General features: G+C 41.4%; 1 protein-coding gene across 6 annotated transcripts in view; it reads right to left on the bottom strand.

The window, feature by feature from the left end:
- LOC129110611 (receptor-type tyrosine-protein phosphatase mu-like) overlaps positions 1 to 14116 on the bottom strand; it is a 153169-nt gene that overhangs the window by 29383 nt on the left and 109670 nt on the right. For 4 of the 6 annotated variants that reach the window (XM_054622746.1, XM_054622762.1, XM_054622754.1 and 1 more), the window contains 5 exons: positions 12625 to 12705; positions 11906 to 11932; positions 8622 to 8815; positions 4196 to 4283; positions 3289 to 3365 (listed from right to left, as the gene is read on the bottom strand). In XM_054622746.1, the coding sequence (XP_054478721.1) occupies positions 3289 to 3365; positions 4196 to 4283; positions 8622 to 8815; positions 11906 to 11932; positions 12625 to 12705 (467 nt within the window). The remainder of the gene's footprint in view (positions 1 to 3288; positions 3366 to 4195; positions 4284 to 8621; positions 8816 to 11905; positions 11933 to 12624; positions 12706 to 14116) is intronic. The other 2 variants (XM_054622772.1, XM_054622789.1) reach the window with 1 other exon arrangement.

Here is a 14116-nt window from a genome sequence, read left to right as displayed (position 1 = left end):
GGAAATGTATTACAATTGTGTTGTTATGCACAACTAATGCACCATAAAAACTTAAACTGACTAAAACACTGATTGTAAGTCGCTTTGGATAAAAGCGTCTGCTAAATGACTGTAATGTAATGTAATGTAAACTATATGGGTAAAGGTGGGTTCTGCATTATTAGCCGTATTGTAGAGCAGTGGTTTCGAACCTGCCAGACAAAAGTGTTTTTTTTTTCTACTTTTGTCTCATTTTACTTGTCTACCTCTTTAGGCCTAGAACAAACAATATGTATAGTTACGTTACTTAAGTACAATTTAAAATTTTACACAGGACAGGGACAGTGGTTTCCTAGGTAAAAATGCTGGGGTTTTTTTTACCCATTAATCCACCCCCATCACCTCCATAAGCAGTCTTGCTTTGCTTTTCATACTAGGTCACCTGTCCTGGCTCACTATAACATGGATTACATACTAATTGATTCCTAAAAGTTATTAGCAGCACGTTCTCTTCATGTTTGAAAAGCTTCGCCGAATATGCTCACGCTCTCTTTTTGACAAGTCAATACATTTTTGGGTCGCTCTGCAGTGTAAGGAGTTGTTGGCAATGCTGGAATAGCAACCTTTCATGTCGGATATTCTTCCGTTAAATCAGGCTACCACTTTTTGATGGGACATGCATGCACATCTGCATTCGTAGAATAGCCAATGGGAACACCCTCTGTCTGAAAAGATCTGTGATTGGCCAAAGTCTCCCGTCAAAGGCTATATTTTATAAAGCCTGAAAACGTAGTCAATAGGAGGTGCAGAAGTCTCGTTTTCTCTCAGACCACTTGGAATACAATATGCTGATGCAAAAAATGTACTGCCTACCCCAGCTGTGGGGCATATTTATATTTACATATATATTGATCATGCTTCAGCTGTCAGGAGAAGCTATTGCAGTGAAAACTGAATACAATTTGTTGATGGTGAACATTTGCAGATACATTCAGTACATTGAACATAACAGTTTGCTGTTATGTTCAATGTAAATGAAGGGGTAAAGATGTTTCATCACTGCATTATTTTATAAAATTGTAAACAACTCCAGCAAACCTGTGTTTGCCCTGTGTGCACACAAACCCAACTCTGCAGACAAAAGGCTATAACAATATGTTTCCTGGATACGAAACACTTATGAAAATACTCAGTCAGCTGCAGAAAAAAAGAAACGTACCCCACTGCCTCTGCTTACTCGTACATGACTCGTAATAATCGACAGTATAATAGAGCACAATAACAAACACTGTAGGAAATGTTCTACACATAGAGGTTTATTGGGCAGGACAAGCTTCTAGATGGGTTAAAAAGCTTTCTGAAGAGCAAAAACATCATTACCCATCTGCCTGCATTTTCTACTAAGTACTTTTTCAATGAAGCTGGCAGTGCAGTGGAAATCCTTTTCAATCAGAGCCCTCTTTAATATGCGTGTTCTTATCTTATAATGGGGCCCTCTCTATTGTGAGAGTCTTCTCCGCAGCGCCCCATTCGCAGCATAATGGGCCATAAACTGAATAGTGGGAAAGGTAAATAATTTAAGCCCCCTGCATTTGCCGTGGCACACCTTGCATTATGAATTTATGTTTGAAGGCGTAACAAGAGATTACAAATTACCACATTAGAGGGGCGGGGGAAGAGAAGATGGGAGACGGAGTGAGAGTTCTCTCCTGAGCAGAAAACCACTTAGAGAGTCAGGTACATCACCAGGCCATTACGCATGAAGCGGAAGCATCTGCTCAGAAAGGCCAATGAGCTGCTATGATTGGTCACATCCTGCTTTCAACACTGCTATCAACAGCAAATCAGGTCAGATCAGGAGGTTATGTATTGTGTGAGTTAAGTGGGTTGGATCTGTTTTCAACGAAAGGCAAGTCCCACGCCACTTTTTAATGACTTTTACTTACAGTAAAGGTATGCTTAGTCACTCGAGTGCATGCAAGTGCTGCGCTGCATGTACTCTCCTGTGGTAAGACTTATTACAAAACCTCTGTAGATAGCTTCTGCGTCTGCTTTGATTCACTGTCTGTGCAGTGAAGGTTTTTTAGTGTCTAACAGCAGAGAAGAAGGCGTCCACCTTATGTGGATGTGAAGCAGAGCGAGGCTGCAATTCCTTTCTAAAGGCCGTCCCCACCAACACTGGTTGCTTGTTCATTTGTTTAAAGTGACCAGATGTAACAATGGAGATGTCAAGTAATGACCGCTTGCAAAAGCAAAGGCTGCAGTAAGGGGACCTTGTGTTTGTGCTACAAAACATCTTATGGACGAGATCAATGTGGATGGTTAGTGTACTAATACTTACTGACACTGGAAATTTTAATGTCTTTTTTTCTACATAAAGCACGTTTAAGTGCTGTGGTAAATTAATACTGTGAAAGTATCAAATTGATCAGTTCACGGAGAAACAGCCCATGTAAATGTATAAAGCATTAATATATGTTCTAGTAGAAACCCAAATTACAAGTATAAACCTGAAAATTAGCATAAGTCTCCTTCAACCGTGACAACGATCCACTAAACTTAACCAAACCTTGACTATAGAGGTAGTTAATCAGAAAATGTTCACAAGAGTCATTATTTGTGACAGCAATATTGTCTGTTATGGAAAGCAAAGCCAAATTACCTCATTTAGGAATGCAAAATTGTTGAATATTTCACTTAATGGATATAAGTTGACAAAATTGTATCTAGCAGCGTAGTTATAGATGCAACATGGATAGTTTGGACTTATTTAAGGCCAATGTCTGTATATGTACTTTAATTTGTGACATTAAAGGCACCATATTGGGCTCTCTTTTTGTATCTTGTATTCTTTTTTCACTTTTATCCATCATTTAAACTTTGCTTATTAATCATCCATGGAGTTTCTCCTCCTTTTTCTTCTCAGTTTAGGTTTTCAAAATGTGTTCGTGCTGTTGTTCAAAGCAAAGTCCAAAACTATAACCTCAGTATCCCCTGTGTGCTGGTTTGCCTTTTTTCTCTCCCAGCGCTGTCAGCCTCTGATCTTCATTCCTCTTAATATATCCAACGAATAGAGTGAAACAGCAGCCCTCTAAAGTTGAATATAAAGGCAATGTGTGTGTGTGTGTGTGTGTGTGTGTGTGTGTGTGACTGTTTCTGTCTGCATGTGTGTGCGTATGTGATGGGCAGGCAGTAGGGGCTGCTTTGTCCCTCAGGCCCCCCGCAACGGCGGCACCGGCGCCCTCTCTCTCCCCGAGAGAAGGCGCAGTGACCTTTGCGTTGGTGGCACTGGCTGGTGTGTGTACTTACATCAACGTAATTTGCATTAATGTAATCGGAGCTCTGTTCCCCCTCCAGGGCCTGCAGCCTGACTCGGGAGTGATCATCTGGAAGAGAGGCGGAGAGGAAGAAACCAGCATTGAATTAATCATATTAACGAGGGCATCAGGAGAAGAAAAGCGGGAGAGGGACAAAGAGACGAACAGGAAGTGGTGATTGAGGAGTGACCAGACTGGCATCATGCTGTGGCACAAATGAAAACAGAGTGGTAGTAAAGCAACATGGCTAATGTCATGTGACTGAGCCTGTATGACAAACACAATGAGGCTGCTGTCAGTCTAAAACCTTGATCATATGAAATAAGAAGCAAAACAATATAATTCAAATAGTTTTTTTAGAAGTTATTGACCTTAGGTACCTCAAACTTAAACTTGTCATTTAATGGGTTAACATTAAGTGAGAACATAATGCAGGCACTTTAAAAGGCTAAACCACGATTAAATATATTTTGAATAAGAACATGCATTCATGGTCATACAAACCAATGAAATGAAAAATAATGCAGCCTTGACTCTAGATTGTATCCATATTCAAAGAAATGGAATTTGTTGTGATTGTATTTCCGTATATTAATGAAAGTTTGGAAAGCGACACGAATTAATTGTGAACTCAAATTCAACATTTCTGTAAACATTGCAGAGGCATGTTATGTGCTATTATGCTGCACGGCTTATTTCTCATAACTGAAAAGAAACTGCGGGTAGATGAATATAAAAGTAGATTGGAAAGGTCAAAGCTGCTCTCGTTGGCTGATAATAAAACTCTGTTTGAGCAGCTTATAGTTATCCAGAGTCACAAGCCTGGCCAATAAATCAGCCAGAAGAATGGGAACGGCACACAAAAATTCATGAGCGCTCAGGAGGTGCTTTGTACACACATGCAATAATATTCCCATATCGGTTCTTCATGCGGTTCTCATCCTTCTTGGCAGAGTCCCATGGCGCAGACTGTCCTTCAAAAAAGCTCTGAAAAGACAGAAAACAGAGAACAGAGACGGGGGAGATGAAATATGGTGTCATGTGTGAGCACTCTAAATGATAACCAGGCTAAAGAACACAGTCTTCCTCTTTCAGCTCCACAAAAAAAAAAAAAAAAAGGGAAATGGAACATTGGCAATAGAGAGTAAGACACGGGGAGAGATATATTCACATCATTATTAGACATGAAACACTGAGAGGGTGGTGGATCCTGGGAAGCTGTGTCAAACAGCTAGCGCCATTAGGGCAGAAGCGGCGGGTGTCACGCTCAAACCGCTCCCCCTGTGCCGCTCTGCCGGGCGGAGCCACCGCAGCGGCTGTCTGTCTGTCTGTCTGTCTGTCTGTCTGTCTGTCTGTCTGTCTGTCTGTCTGTCTGTCTGTCTGCCTGCCTCTTCTGAAGGACTCAATCAGTTCGTCCCGGGGAAAAAAATAAAGCCAGCTCATCGTCTGCAGATCAAAACTGCGGCGCTCAGATTACCCTCATGAAATATTTATCATCTCTCGCTGGGGAGATTTCCATTCTGATGGCACACCAGGCACAATTAAGCCAAATTATGAAAATACGTCTCCACTGCCAGTCCACCGCTGTTCAGCAGGCGGGGGGGGGCTGGCTCCAAGCAGACTAGCCTGGATGAAAACATTTTATTGTTTAATAGTCGGATAATGCACATTTTAAAAAAGTCAGCTAATAACATTAGAATGCAGAATATCTGAAAGTAAACATTTGGAAGCATTTATCGGAGGTTAAACAGATTGTTTTGGAGAGCTTCTTTTAGTGCGCCTAGCCAGTCTGAGAGAGCAAGGGGGCATTGTCTTCAATCACCAGTGTTCCGGGATTTGATAGTTTCATTCATCTCAGTGCTATACGGCAGGCAGCAGGCCGTTTGTCTAGCAAATAAAGGCCTTTCAGATATACCAGACAAGGACACATTCCTTTATTAAGTCCGGAGGATTAGTGATTTCACTGAGAAACAGCTTTAATATGCTAAAAATATGTCCCATCCTTCCAGTGAAGATGGAGGCATGTCTCAGAGATGGATTATTTAGGCCTCACCTCCTGTGGCAGTACGTCTTGAATAAGTGCATGGGCCAATGTCGTTCTCTCTGTCACTCTGAAGGATACGGGTCTAACATCAAGTCTCTGAAGACAAATCATCTTCAAGCCGAACGGTGTTACCTGCCAACTTTATTATAGTTCTCCTTTAAACCGAGTGACCCTGCCTGTCTCAGACGCTATTGTCTCTTTCCACAGGCTGTTTAGAGCCTGAATGCATAAAAATATAAATTATGGTGAAAAGTAGTTAGTGTCCCATGAGGTAGAGATTATATGAAAACTTTCAATTAAAAGGCTATATACCCAGACTGGGAATACTTGGCAGCCTAAAATTCATCAGACAGGGATTGAAACTGCTGGCTCCACCTGTAAAAGCTATTTTGTAGTAAATGTTGGTGTTGTACTTCATTTCGGTGCATCTGTTGGTAGTTTTTCACCATCCTCAAATTATTCCCATTGGCCCAAATTCAAGTTGGTATGTTTTTAATTACAGGCTACCTGCTGTACTCAAGTCCCAGCACTGCTTGGACCGTAACCACTTGAATTAAGTGAAAAGCACAATACTTTCTCTGCAAACAATCACTATGGGAACACCTGCATACAGTATACAGCGACAACAGAGCACTTGACATACAATGCACACGATGGCAAAGCAAATAATAAAATAGAAAAAGGATGGTGACACAAAGAAGCAGAATTGTTTAGGGAGTTGCTTCTGTATTCATCGTTTACCGTGTGAGAAAAAGGAGACTCATTCAAACTGACTAGTGTTCATTTGTGGTTGGAGCCCGTAGGATTTCTCACATTGAGCTAGATGCAACGAGTTTCCATAAAACAAGCTGAGAACAAGTGAAATACATTGGCAACATCATATTTATAATGCAGATGAAACCTCTTTTCTGATTGCGGTTGGCTAACTCAAACATGTGCGTCAACGTGCAGAAGAATTTGGACATGCAAATACTTTGTCATGGTTTCTATCAAAGATGGCTTTATAAAGCTTTTGCAAAGTATACAACATAAAGAGTGAAACGTGCAGTGTCCCTTTTTCATAATGTTTTCCAATTACCAGTGATATCATCTGTTTGGTCCAAATTGTAAATTAACTTTGGGATTTGGTGGGTTTGGCTATGTGATAATAAAACCCACTAATGGATTTGTAGAGCCACACCTACATTTGTAATTAACTAGTACAGTGTCTCTAATTGCTGGTGGGAGTTATGTTATCTTCCAAAATATTGAATTTTACATTTGATTATTTTTGCTGGCAATATTCTGGCTCTTATTTTACATTGTTCTGGAGTGGTATACTTTTGAAAAGCTTTATTAAGAAATATTATAATTAAGTTATGGAGCATTTATGGATCTAAGAGACAAAACATTTGACAGTGACATTGTTAAGACTTGACATTACAAAAATAAAAAAAGGAACAATTTCACACAATTTGTGATCGGAGGACTATCAAATGCTTTGGTAACTTTGCATTGCTTCTGTTGGTAAATGCCCTTTTCAGACTAGATCATAAATGCGAGATGATGTAATGCCTTAAAAATAGACAACAAGCACCATCCAACTGTCAGGTTTGTGATATCATCTACAAGTTTAAAAAAACTCACAAATAACCAAAAGTATTGGCTTACCTCGTTTATCTGATCCAAAGTTAACGTACAGAATAACAAGAAGCATGGGTCAGAGAGAGATATAGTACAGTGTAAGTCAACAGGTTTAGAGGTGCACTGGGCTCCAATCTCATCATCAATAATAAAACGGTTAAAAAGGGCATTAACCTTAAGACAGATTGATATGAAGAAGACAGCAGCGGAACACAACATACAAATGAATCGCTCTAGCCAAGTGAGAATGAGCTCCATTACACACTTTAAGCATCCCACAGGCCTGTTTTTTGCAAAATGTTGAGGACAGCTATGTGATGACGGGGTATGGGGATGGGGTCCAATCGTTGGTGGGGGCAATGCCTCTTTTTGATTGAGTGTTATGCATCCATGGGATACCGGCCGCGTGAACCCAAAACACCTTTATCCATAATGGATAAGGCCCGGAGGGCAGCCCAAAGCACTCCAGCCCTTCAATGATCTGATGCTGCAGGTAGCAATGGGAGGCTGCATTATTTAATTCTGCAGTCATGAGGGGGAAGTGGGGAGTTAATTACTGATAAATCTGGCCAGCACATAGTAAGAACTAAGCAGGGAGCGAGATGACGTGAGGGAGAGGAAAGCAAGGAAAGAACGTGGGAGTAGTAAATAAGTAAATTACCGAAAACAGAGATGAAGCAAAAGAGAGGTAAAGGGAATACATTCACTGGGTGAAGAAAAAGATACGATGCAAGTAAAAAAAAAAAGGGAAGGTGAGGACGGGAGGAGGCGATAAAGAAAAACAGAAGATGAAAGAATAAAAAAAGGGGGAAACACTATCAGTGGAAAGGTCCAGTGTGATGTCAGATAGAAAAGACTCGAGTGATACAGATGAGATATTTCAAAAGACGGATTTTAAAAGTATAGCTTGAAGCCAGTCTGTTACAGCATGGCATCGGGGTGAGATGAGGCCGGCTGGTGTGGTGCTGAGGGATGGCGAGGAGGGCTGGAGTGCCGCCAAGCCCTGCCAGCCTCCCGCACTAATGAGAGGAAATGAGAGTGATGCTCTTCTGGGGCAAAATCTTTTGTTTTGGTGTCAGATTAGGAACGCTGTGGTGTGACAACAGTCTTAAGAGAGCAGCAGGACGGACCTGATTCAAACGAAGGAGGGGACATGGCTAACGCTTAGCTAGCTGTTCCTTACACTTTCGTGTGTGTGTGTGTGTGTGTGTGTGTGTGTGTGTGTGTGTGTGTGTGTGTGTGTGTGTGTGTGAGGGGTGTGCGGGAGTTGCATTTCAAGTTGGTTTACAGCTGAGTCTCTGAGGGGAACTGGGACAGCAGCACACAGTGAACAGTGCTCGCCGCAAACAACAAGGAACAGATGAACAACAAAATGAATCACACCGTAAACACACAGAGACGGGGAGCATTAAGAATTTATCATAAAAGTGCATCTGGGTAGAAACAAAACAGTTCTGCTGTGCGGTGCAAAATGGAGAGAAGGGACAGCCAGAAAAAGAGAGAGAGAGACAGACACATGGGACTGCACGCCATGAAACAGAGGAGGCCTGGTATTAGACTGATAAACATTTCCACTCCAGAATCTCCGTGGAGAGTTTACAAGTCTATCAACAGGCTTCATTTGTGTCTGCAACCTTTATAGCCATGTTGCGTCCTACCTCGTACTCCTCCTTGAAGCCGTAGCCCTCGGAGCACTTCATCTGGGTGATGTGCTGGAGGAGGTCTGCCACGCGGATCGCCGGGTGCAGCTGACCCGTCTGGTACGGCACGTCGACCGGCTCGCGCTTCCTCAGCGAGTGTGTGTGCGACTGCACCAGGCTGCTGGTGTCGCTGCCCATGTTCTGGCTCTCATCTGTGGGAACACAAAAAAACAGGGACAGGCCAGAGCAGGTCAGGACAGAGAGGTTGGAACCAGCATTTGGGTGATTTATCAGTATATTGTTATCAGATACATACGGGGGACATAATGCTTGAAGCAGTAAATGGCAGTGGTATTTTACAAGTTAAATGCATTTAAATCTGAGTTTGGTTGCCTAGGTGTTGTCCCTCTTCTACCATTTTAGATCTCAGTTAGAACTGTTCCCATTAACAGATGGCACATTATTTCATTTACTGTTAAGCATTATGTCACCACCCTCCAGATTGACAAACAACTCTCAACTAGTAATCTGTTTGTTATGGATGGTCACAACAACACAACATCATTGAGTAATAGGATGAGTCATGTGGTGGGAAAGTTCAGGTCCATCTGTCTCAGTGTGTGGCTGGAAAATATGTAATATTACAGGCCTGCCGTACGACAGCCTATAGCCATTAAAATACGAGGCCCTTTAAGTATAGCACTCACACTATTAGCATTTAATATGGCTACTGTCAGAATAAAAGGAGTCAGCAGGCCCTCAACTGCAAAAAACAGTATGGAGAAGTTGTAAAAATCCACATGAAGAGCTGTAAAACAACAAGTTTGCTTCTTTTTTTTTTTCTTTTTTTTTACTGGCAGTACAGTATGCTGGTTTGGGCTCGGCTCAGATTGAGAGTGAGAGTCCATTCCAGCTCTTTCATACTGTAATCCAGTCAGTGGCAGACATGAGGCACAGATGCTTTGGGGAGCCAGCGGACGATGGAGGGTGTCCAGAAACATGGAGGAGGATGTGAGGGGGGTGTGCGGTGGGCCACAGTGAGCATGTTTGCAGCAGACACCGTCAGAAGCATCACACAGACACAGCGAGGATTTCGAAACCCCTGCCACCCGTTTGTCCCCCCCGAAAAATGAAAACGGAAAAGTCAAACCTAAAAATAAAAAATTATAAACAAGAGGGAAGCGGAGATGGGAGGAGAATGCATGGGGTGATGCTGCCATGGGGCACTGTATGTACTTTGACCATGCTAGGCTAATGGTGGCTTTGGTGGCACAGTGCGGAGGGTGGTTTGATGCTAACATGTCCACTGGTCATGCAATAAAATGTCGTAATGTCCATGTCAGAAGCAGCCTCTCACTTTCGGCTTGCTTTCTGAGTAAACACCACCTCCTTCCCCCAAAACCCAGGGCCCACTTGGGAAAACTTACCATTAATGGGCACTTTTTAGATAGCAGATAAATAAGAGGTTACGTTTGTAAAGAGAAAGAGAGGAGAAGAGAGAGGAGAGAGGGGATAAGCAACAATACAGCATGAGAACCTGTTACAGTAGTGTTTTAGAGCTAAGCTATGAGGCAAGAATCACATGCCTTCTCAGTCCAAACTGCCTAGGTAGAAAGCCTAGTCAAAGGGGGGATGTTGAGTGGATGGATGGGGCAATTTCAACAGTGCAAGACAAAAGTAAAAGAACAAAAACAAGGAAGTCATGGATTTCAAGGGAGAAATTAATGGTGAAATACTGGTCGTCTTAAAAACAAGCTGTAATTGTTTCAAATCTGTGACTTGCATATTTAAATGATGCCATTACTTTTTTGGAGTATTCTGACATTTTGGATTTCTGTCTCTAATTGCTATAATTATATTTGCATGTGCCAGTGGTGACACCTGCATTTATACCCAATCTATTTATTTATCTTTTTTTTTTTTTTTTTTTTTATAAATAGGAGTGTGATTACCTCTCCTCTATGATCTAATCAGTTATCATTAACCTCAACTGATGAGACAATGCTCTGACTGAGTGTGTCACAACTGAAAGTATGTAACCTTTTCTGGCTGCGATAACTTCATGTTAATTGTTTCATGCTTCATTAAATGTGGAACTAACATGAGCAGCTGTCATACCAGTGATGATGAAAGACACTGCTTTAAGTTGCAGTCATGTGAAGGAAAAAAAAAAAAAAAAAACGCCCTAACTGCGAGCTTTGTACTTGTATAAGCTGTTATGGTGCTTGTGCTTGTGGTGGAGCTGGAGTAGAGTTGCTTATTGCATCTTACTTCATGGCCTTGAGTATTTAATTATTACAGTTCTAGTGCCCCACTTAGTAGCTACATTATGTGCTCCTCTGGTATAAAAAAGCATCTCCTCGTTTAAGATGCTGCACTTTGGGCTGATGTGCATGTTCAACAAAAGCCAGTAATAATTAACGGATGAACAAAATACTTTTTTTTTTTTTTTTTTATAATTCTATTTTATCACTGAACAGGATGAATAAACACGGGCAAAACCAAAAACAAAAACAAGTAGGTCACTAGCAGTTAGCCAAAGGCATGGGGAGCGACATTAAAAAGAATAATAGAAAAGGTTGTTGTTTTGGAGGGAGGGAGGGGAGTTAAATGCGTAGTGAGGAGAGAGGGGAGGGAAGGGGAGGGCATCACAGCTAATGCAAGACTTTAGATGTTCAGACCGAACGCATCGCGTTTTGGAGATTTTTGGTAAAGGGGGTGGGGGGGGCCAAGAGAGAGCGGTTTTCTGTCTCCTTCTCACACTGTTTAATTTCTGTCGTGTCTCAGTGCAGCTGCTATGGTTTCACCACACTGTAGCATTGGCGCTGGGGCAAACTGCCCTGCCCCCCCCCCCCGACCCTCCCCCCACCTCCCCACTGGCCCCCTTAGACACTCCCCCACATCCAGTCCACATGTCTGTCCATGCATATGAGAGGTCAAACATGTATGTGACATCACACGCACGACACGCAATGCGGATGGGATGGAGTGAAGCCAGCCTCAGCCCAGGAGAGCCCCTCGTTTTGACAAGGAGGGAGAGGAAGAGGGTAGGAAGGGTGATGAAGAGAGGAGGGGTAAGGGGGGGGGAGTGAGGGGAGCAGCAGGCAGGTATGAAGGTGAGGAAGCCATCTTTAGTAAAAGAGCCAACAAAAACAAAAAATGTGGGAAAGAACAAAATCTGTGCTTTTTTTTTTGTCCTCACAGTTAAGTCTTCAAACAGCCATCTTATGAATGTAATTTCTCTTCAACGTAGAAGTAAGAATAAATAATCAACAGCAATGGGAAAAGAAAATGTGTCTCACCTAAGATAGCAGTTGGCACAAAGGGATCTGCTCATACCCCCCAAAACAAGTGCAGAAGTTGGAGGAGGAAAGAGAATTGCAGTAAATAAAGGAAGCCAAGATAAATCCACAAAAAAAACAACAATAACAAAACATTACAGACAAGTTTGGTTTCTTGCCAAGCAGCATAACAAGAAATGTATCATATTTCCAAGAAAAGCTAATTATATACTGAGTTTAGTTGATTATAAATCTAGCTGCCCTCTACTCCATCTAATCAATGAGCTGTGATCTGATTACATACAAGACATACAATTATGCATATTATTTGGAGAAATTGGAGTCGTGATTGAACGGTTAAATTCCATCTTGGCAAAGTGATATAAACGCTTTCTGTTACAACCACAGATGAAGCAGGGTGTAAAGCCATCTAAAGTCAATTTACCTACCTTCTCATTTGTGAAATTGTGTTCTAATTTTTAAAGCACTTAAATTCATTCCTACCACCCATTACTTTATTAGTATGTCATTTACATAAAAATAAGTCTTACCAAGAACATAAAACTAATTATTACTGGTTTGGAAATGTTGTCTCTTATTAATTTATCCCAACACTTCTGCAGGTTTCGTGACTTCTACATATCACACCCGCTGCATTCACTCTACATCACTGCTGCAATAGTAAACACTGCTCTGTTGACCTAGAAGGATTAGTGTGAGGAAATACAGTGTGTGTTTACCTGGGTAGTAGGAGTTGGTGGGGATGGAAGTACTGAGAGTGTTGGCTTTAGGCAGCGTGAAGGAAGAGGGCGATGATCCAGCTAGCGATGAAGAAAAGAACACAACAGAAAGGCAATCAATAGTCTAGCATTGCTTACTTGTGGATTTGGTAATCAAACTTTTACTTTAGGAGAAATAGCAATACAAAAAAGAAAGTTTAATATTTTACATGCAAAGATTCCTGGCGGACAGAGGCTCAGATTGCACTATTAGTAGTACTATGATGTTGGCTGTTTATTTGATGGTGTAAAATCAGATTCACATCCCAGTGTTGTGATTGCATTAAAAATTGCTTTGTTTTTTTCAAAGTTCACTATTTTTTTTACTCAGATGTTATGCAAACAGTGGTGACACTTTCCCTAAAGTTTTATAAAAAAAAAAAACTCAATATGTATTGGCTTGCTAACATTATAACAATATATTGCGACAAATTGAAAAGTAACTCCTGTACTATGATATGGATTGTTTTGCCAGATTCTTGCAAAAACACAGCACTGGTAAAAATATACCATAACATTATCACAACATGTTTCTCACTTACGCAATGGTAAATGTTATTCTTTGGCTTACAAACAAAATAACAGTAACCTTCATTGTATGTTTGTGGAATAATAAATCTCAGAGACTTCAGCAAACTCAACTAATGTTGTACTTACTGGGCATGGCTAGATATATATTTGGGGCGAATATAGAACATATTTTACAAGACGATCAAATGATTTGTACATACAGACTTGATATGCATAGTAACGTTAGTTGAAATAAATGAGGTTGAGTAAAACAAGTGCAGTGTTTCCTTCTGAAATGTAGAAGAGTGTAAATAGTAGATTTGAAATATATCAAAACTAAGTACCTGAGTAAATGTGTTTCATATTGTCCCTTAACAGAGTGAGGACTCCTCATGCAGTATAAACAGAGCCAACTACCATACTAACCAGGTTTGGGCTATCAGTGCAGTATGTTCAGGACTATAATCTGTCAGCCATGATGTTTTGAGCCCAAATGACACAATTGACAGCCATGTAAGGTCATGTAGCGCGTGAGAGGGCTTAGGTACAGTATTGAAGGCATTACACTGATAGGCACGGTCAAAAGTAATGCATTTAAATCATTTGCGCTGGCAGACAGAGGGCCAGATTTGAACATCCGCGCTAACAGACAGTTAATCAAGGTCAGAGCATCTTTGGGGCTCATCCCCTGCAGGGGTGTGCAGACAGAAGCTGCTGTGGAGTTTTAATCTGATGGTTTTGACTGGGATTATACCAGGTCAAGCCCTGGGTGCAGACTTAGCTGCGCTGTCCATCAACAAAGTATTAACTTTAACCTGAGCCAGAGAAAATTAATAGGTTATCGCAACAGAGCACATCAAATATGTGTTGTGTGCTTGCTTCATGGATTGGAAAACAACAGGGTGCAGGGTTTAGAACCTCGCAACAGACTACTCTTGTTTAC

Source organism: Anoplopoma fimbria, chromosome 3 (genome assembly GCF_027596085.1).
Source record: "Anoplopoma fimbria isolate UVic2021 breed Golden Eagle Sablefish chromosome 3, Afim_UVic_2022, whole genome shotgun sequence".
Lineage (NCBI taxonomy): Eukaryota > Metazoa > Chordata > Actinopteri > Perciformes > Anoplopomatidae > Anoplopoma > Anoplopoma fimbria.
Note: the sequence above shows the minus strand (reverse complement) of the source record. Positions and strands in the feature narration are given on the sequence as shown.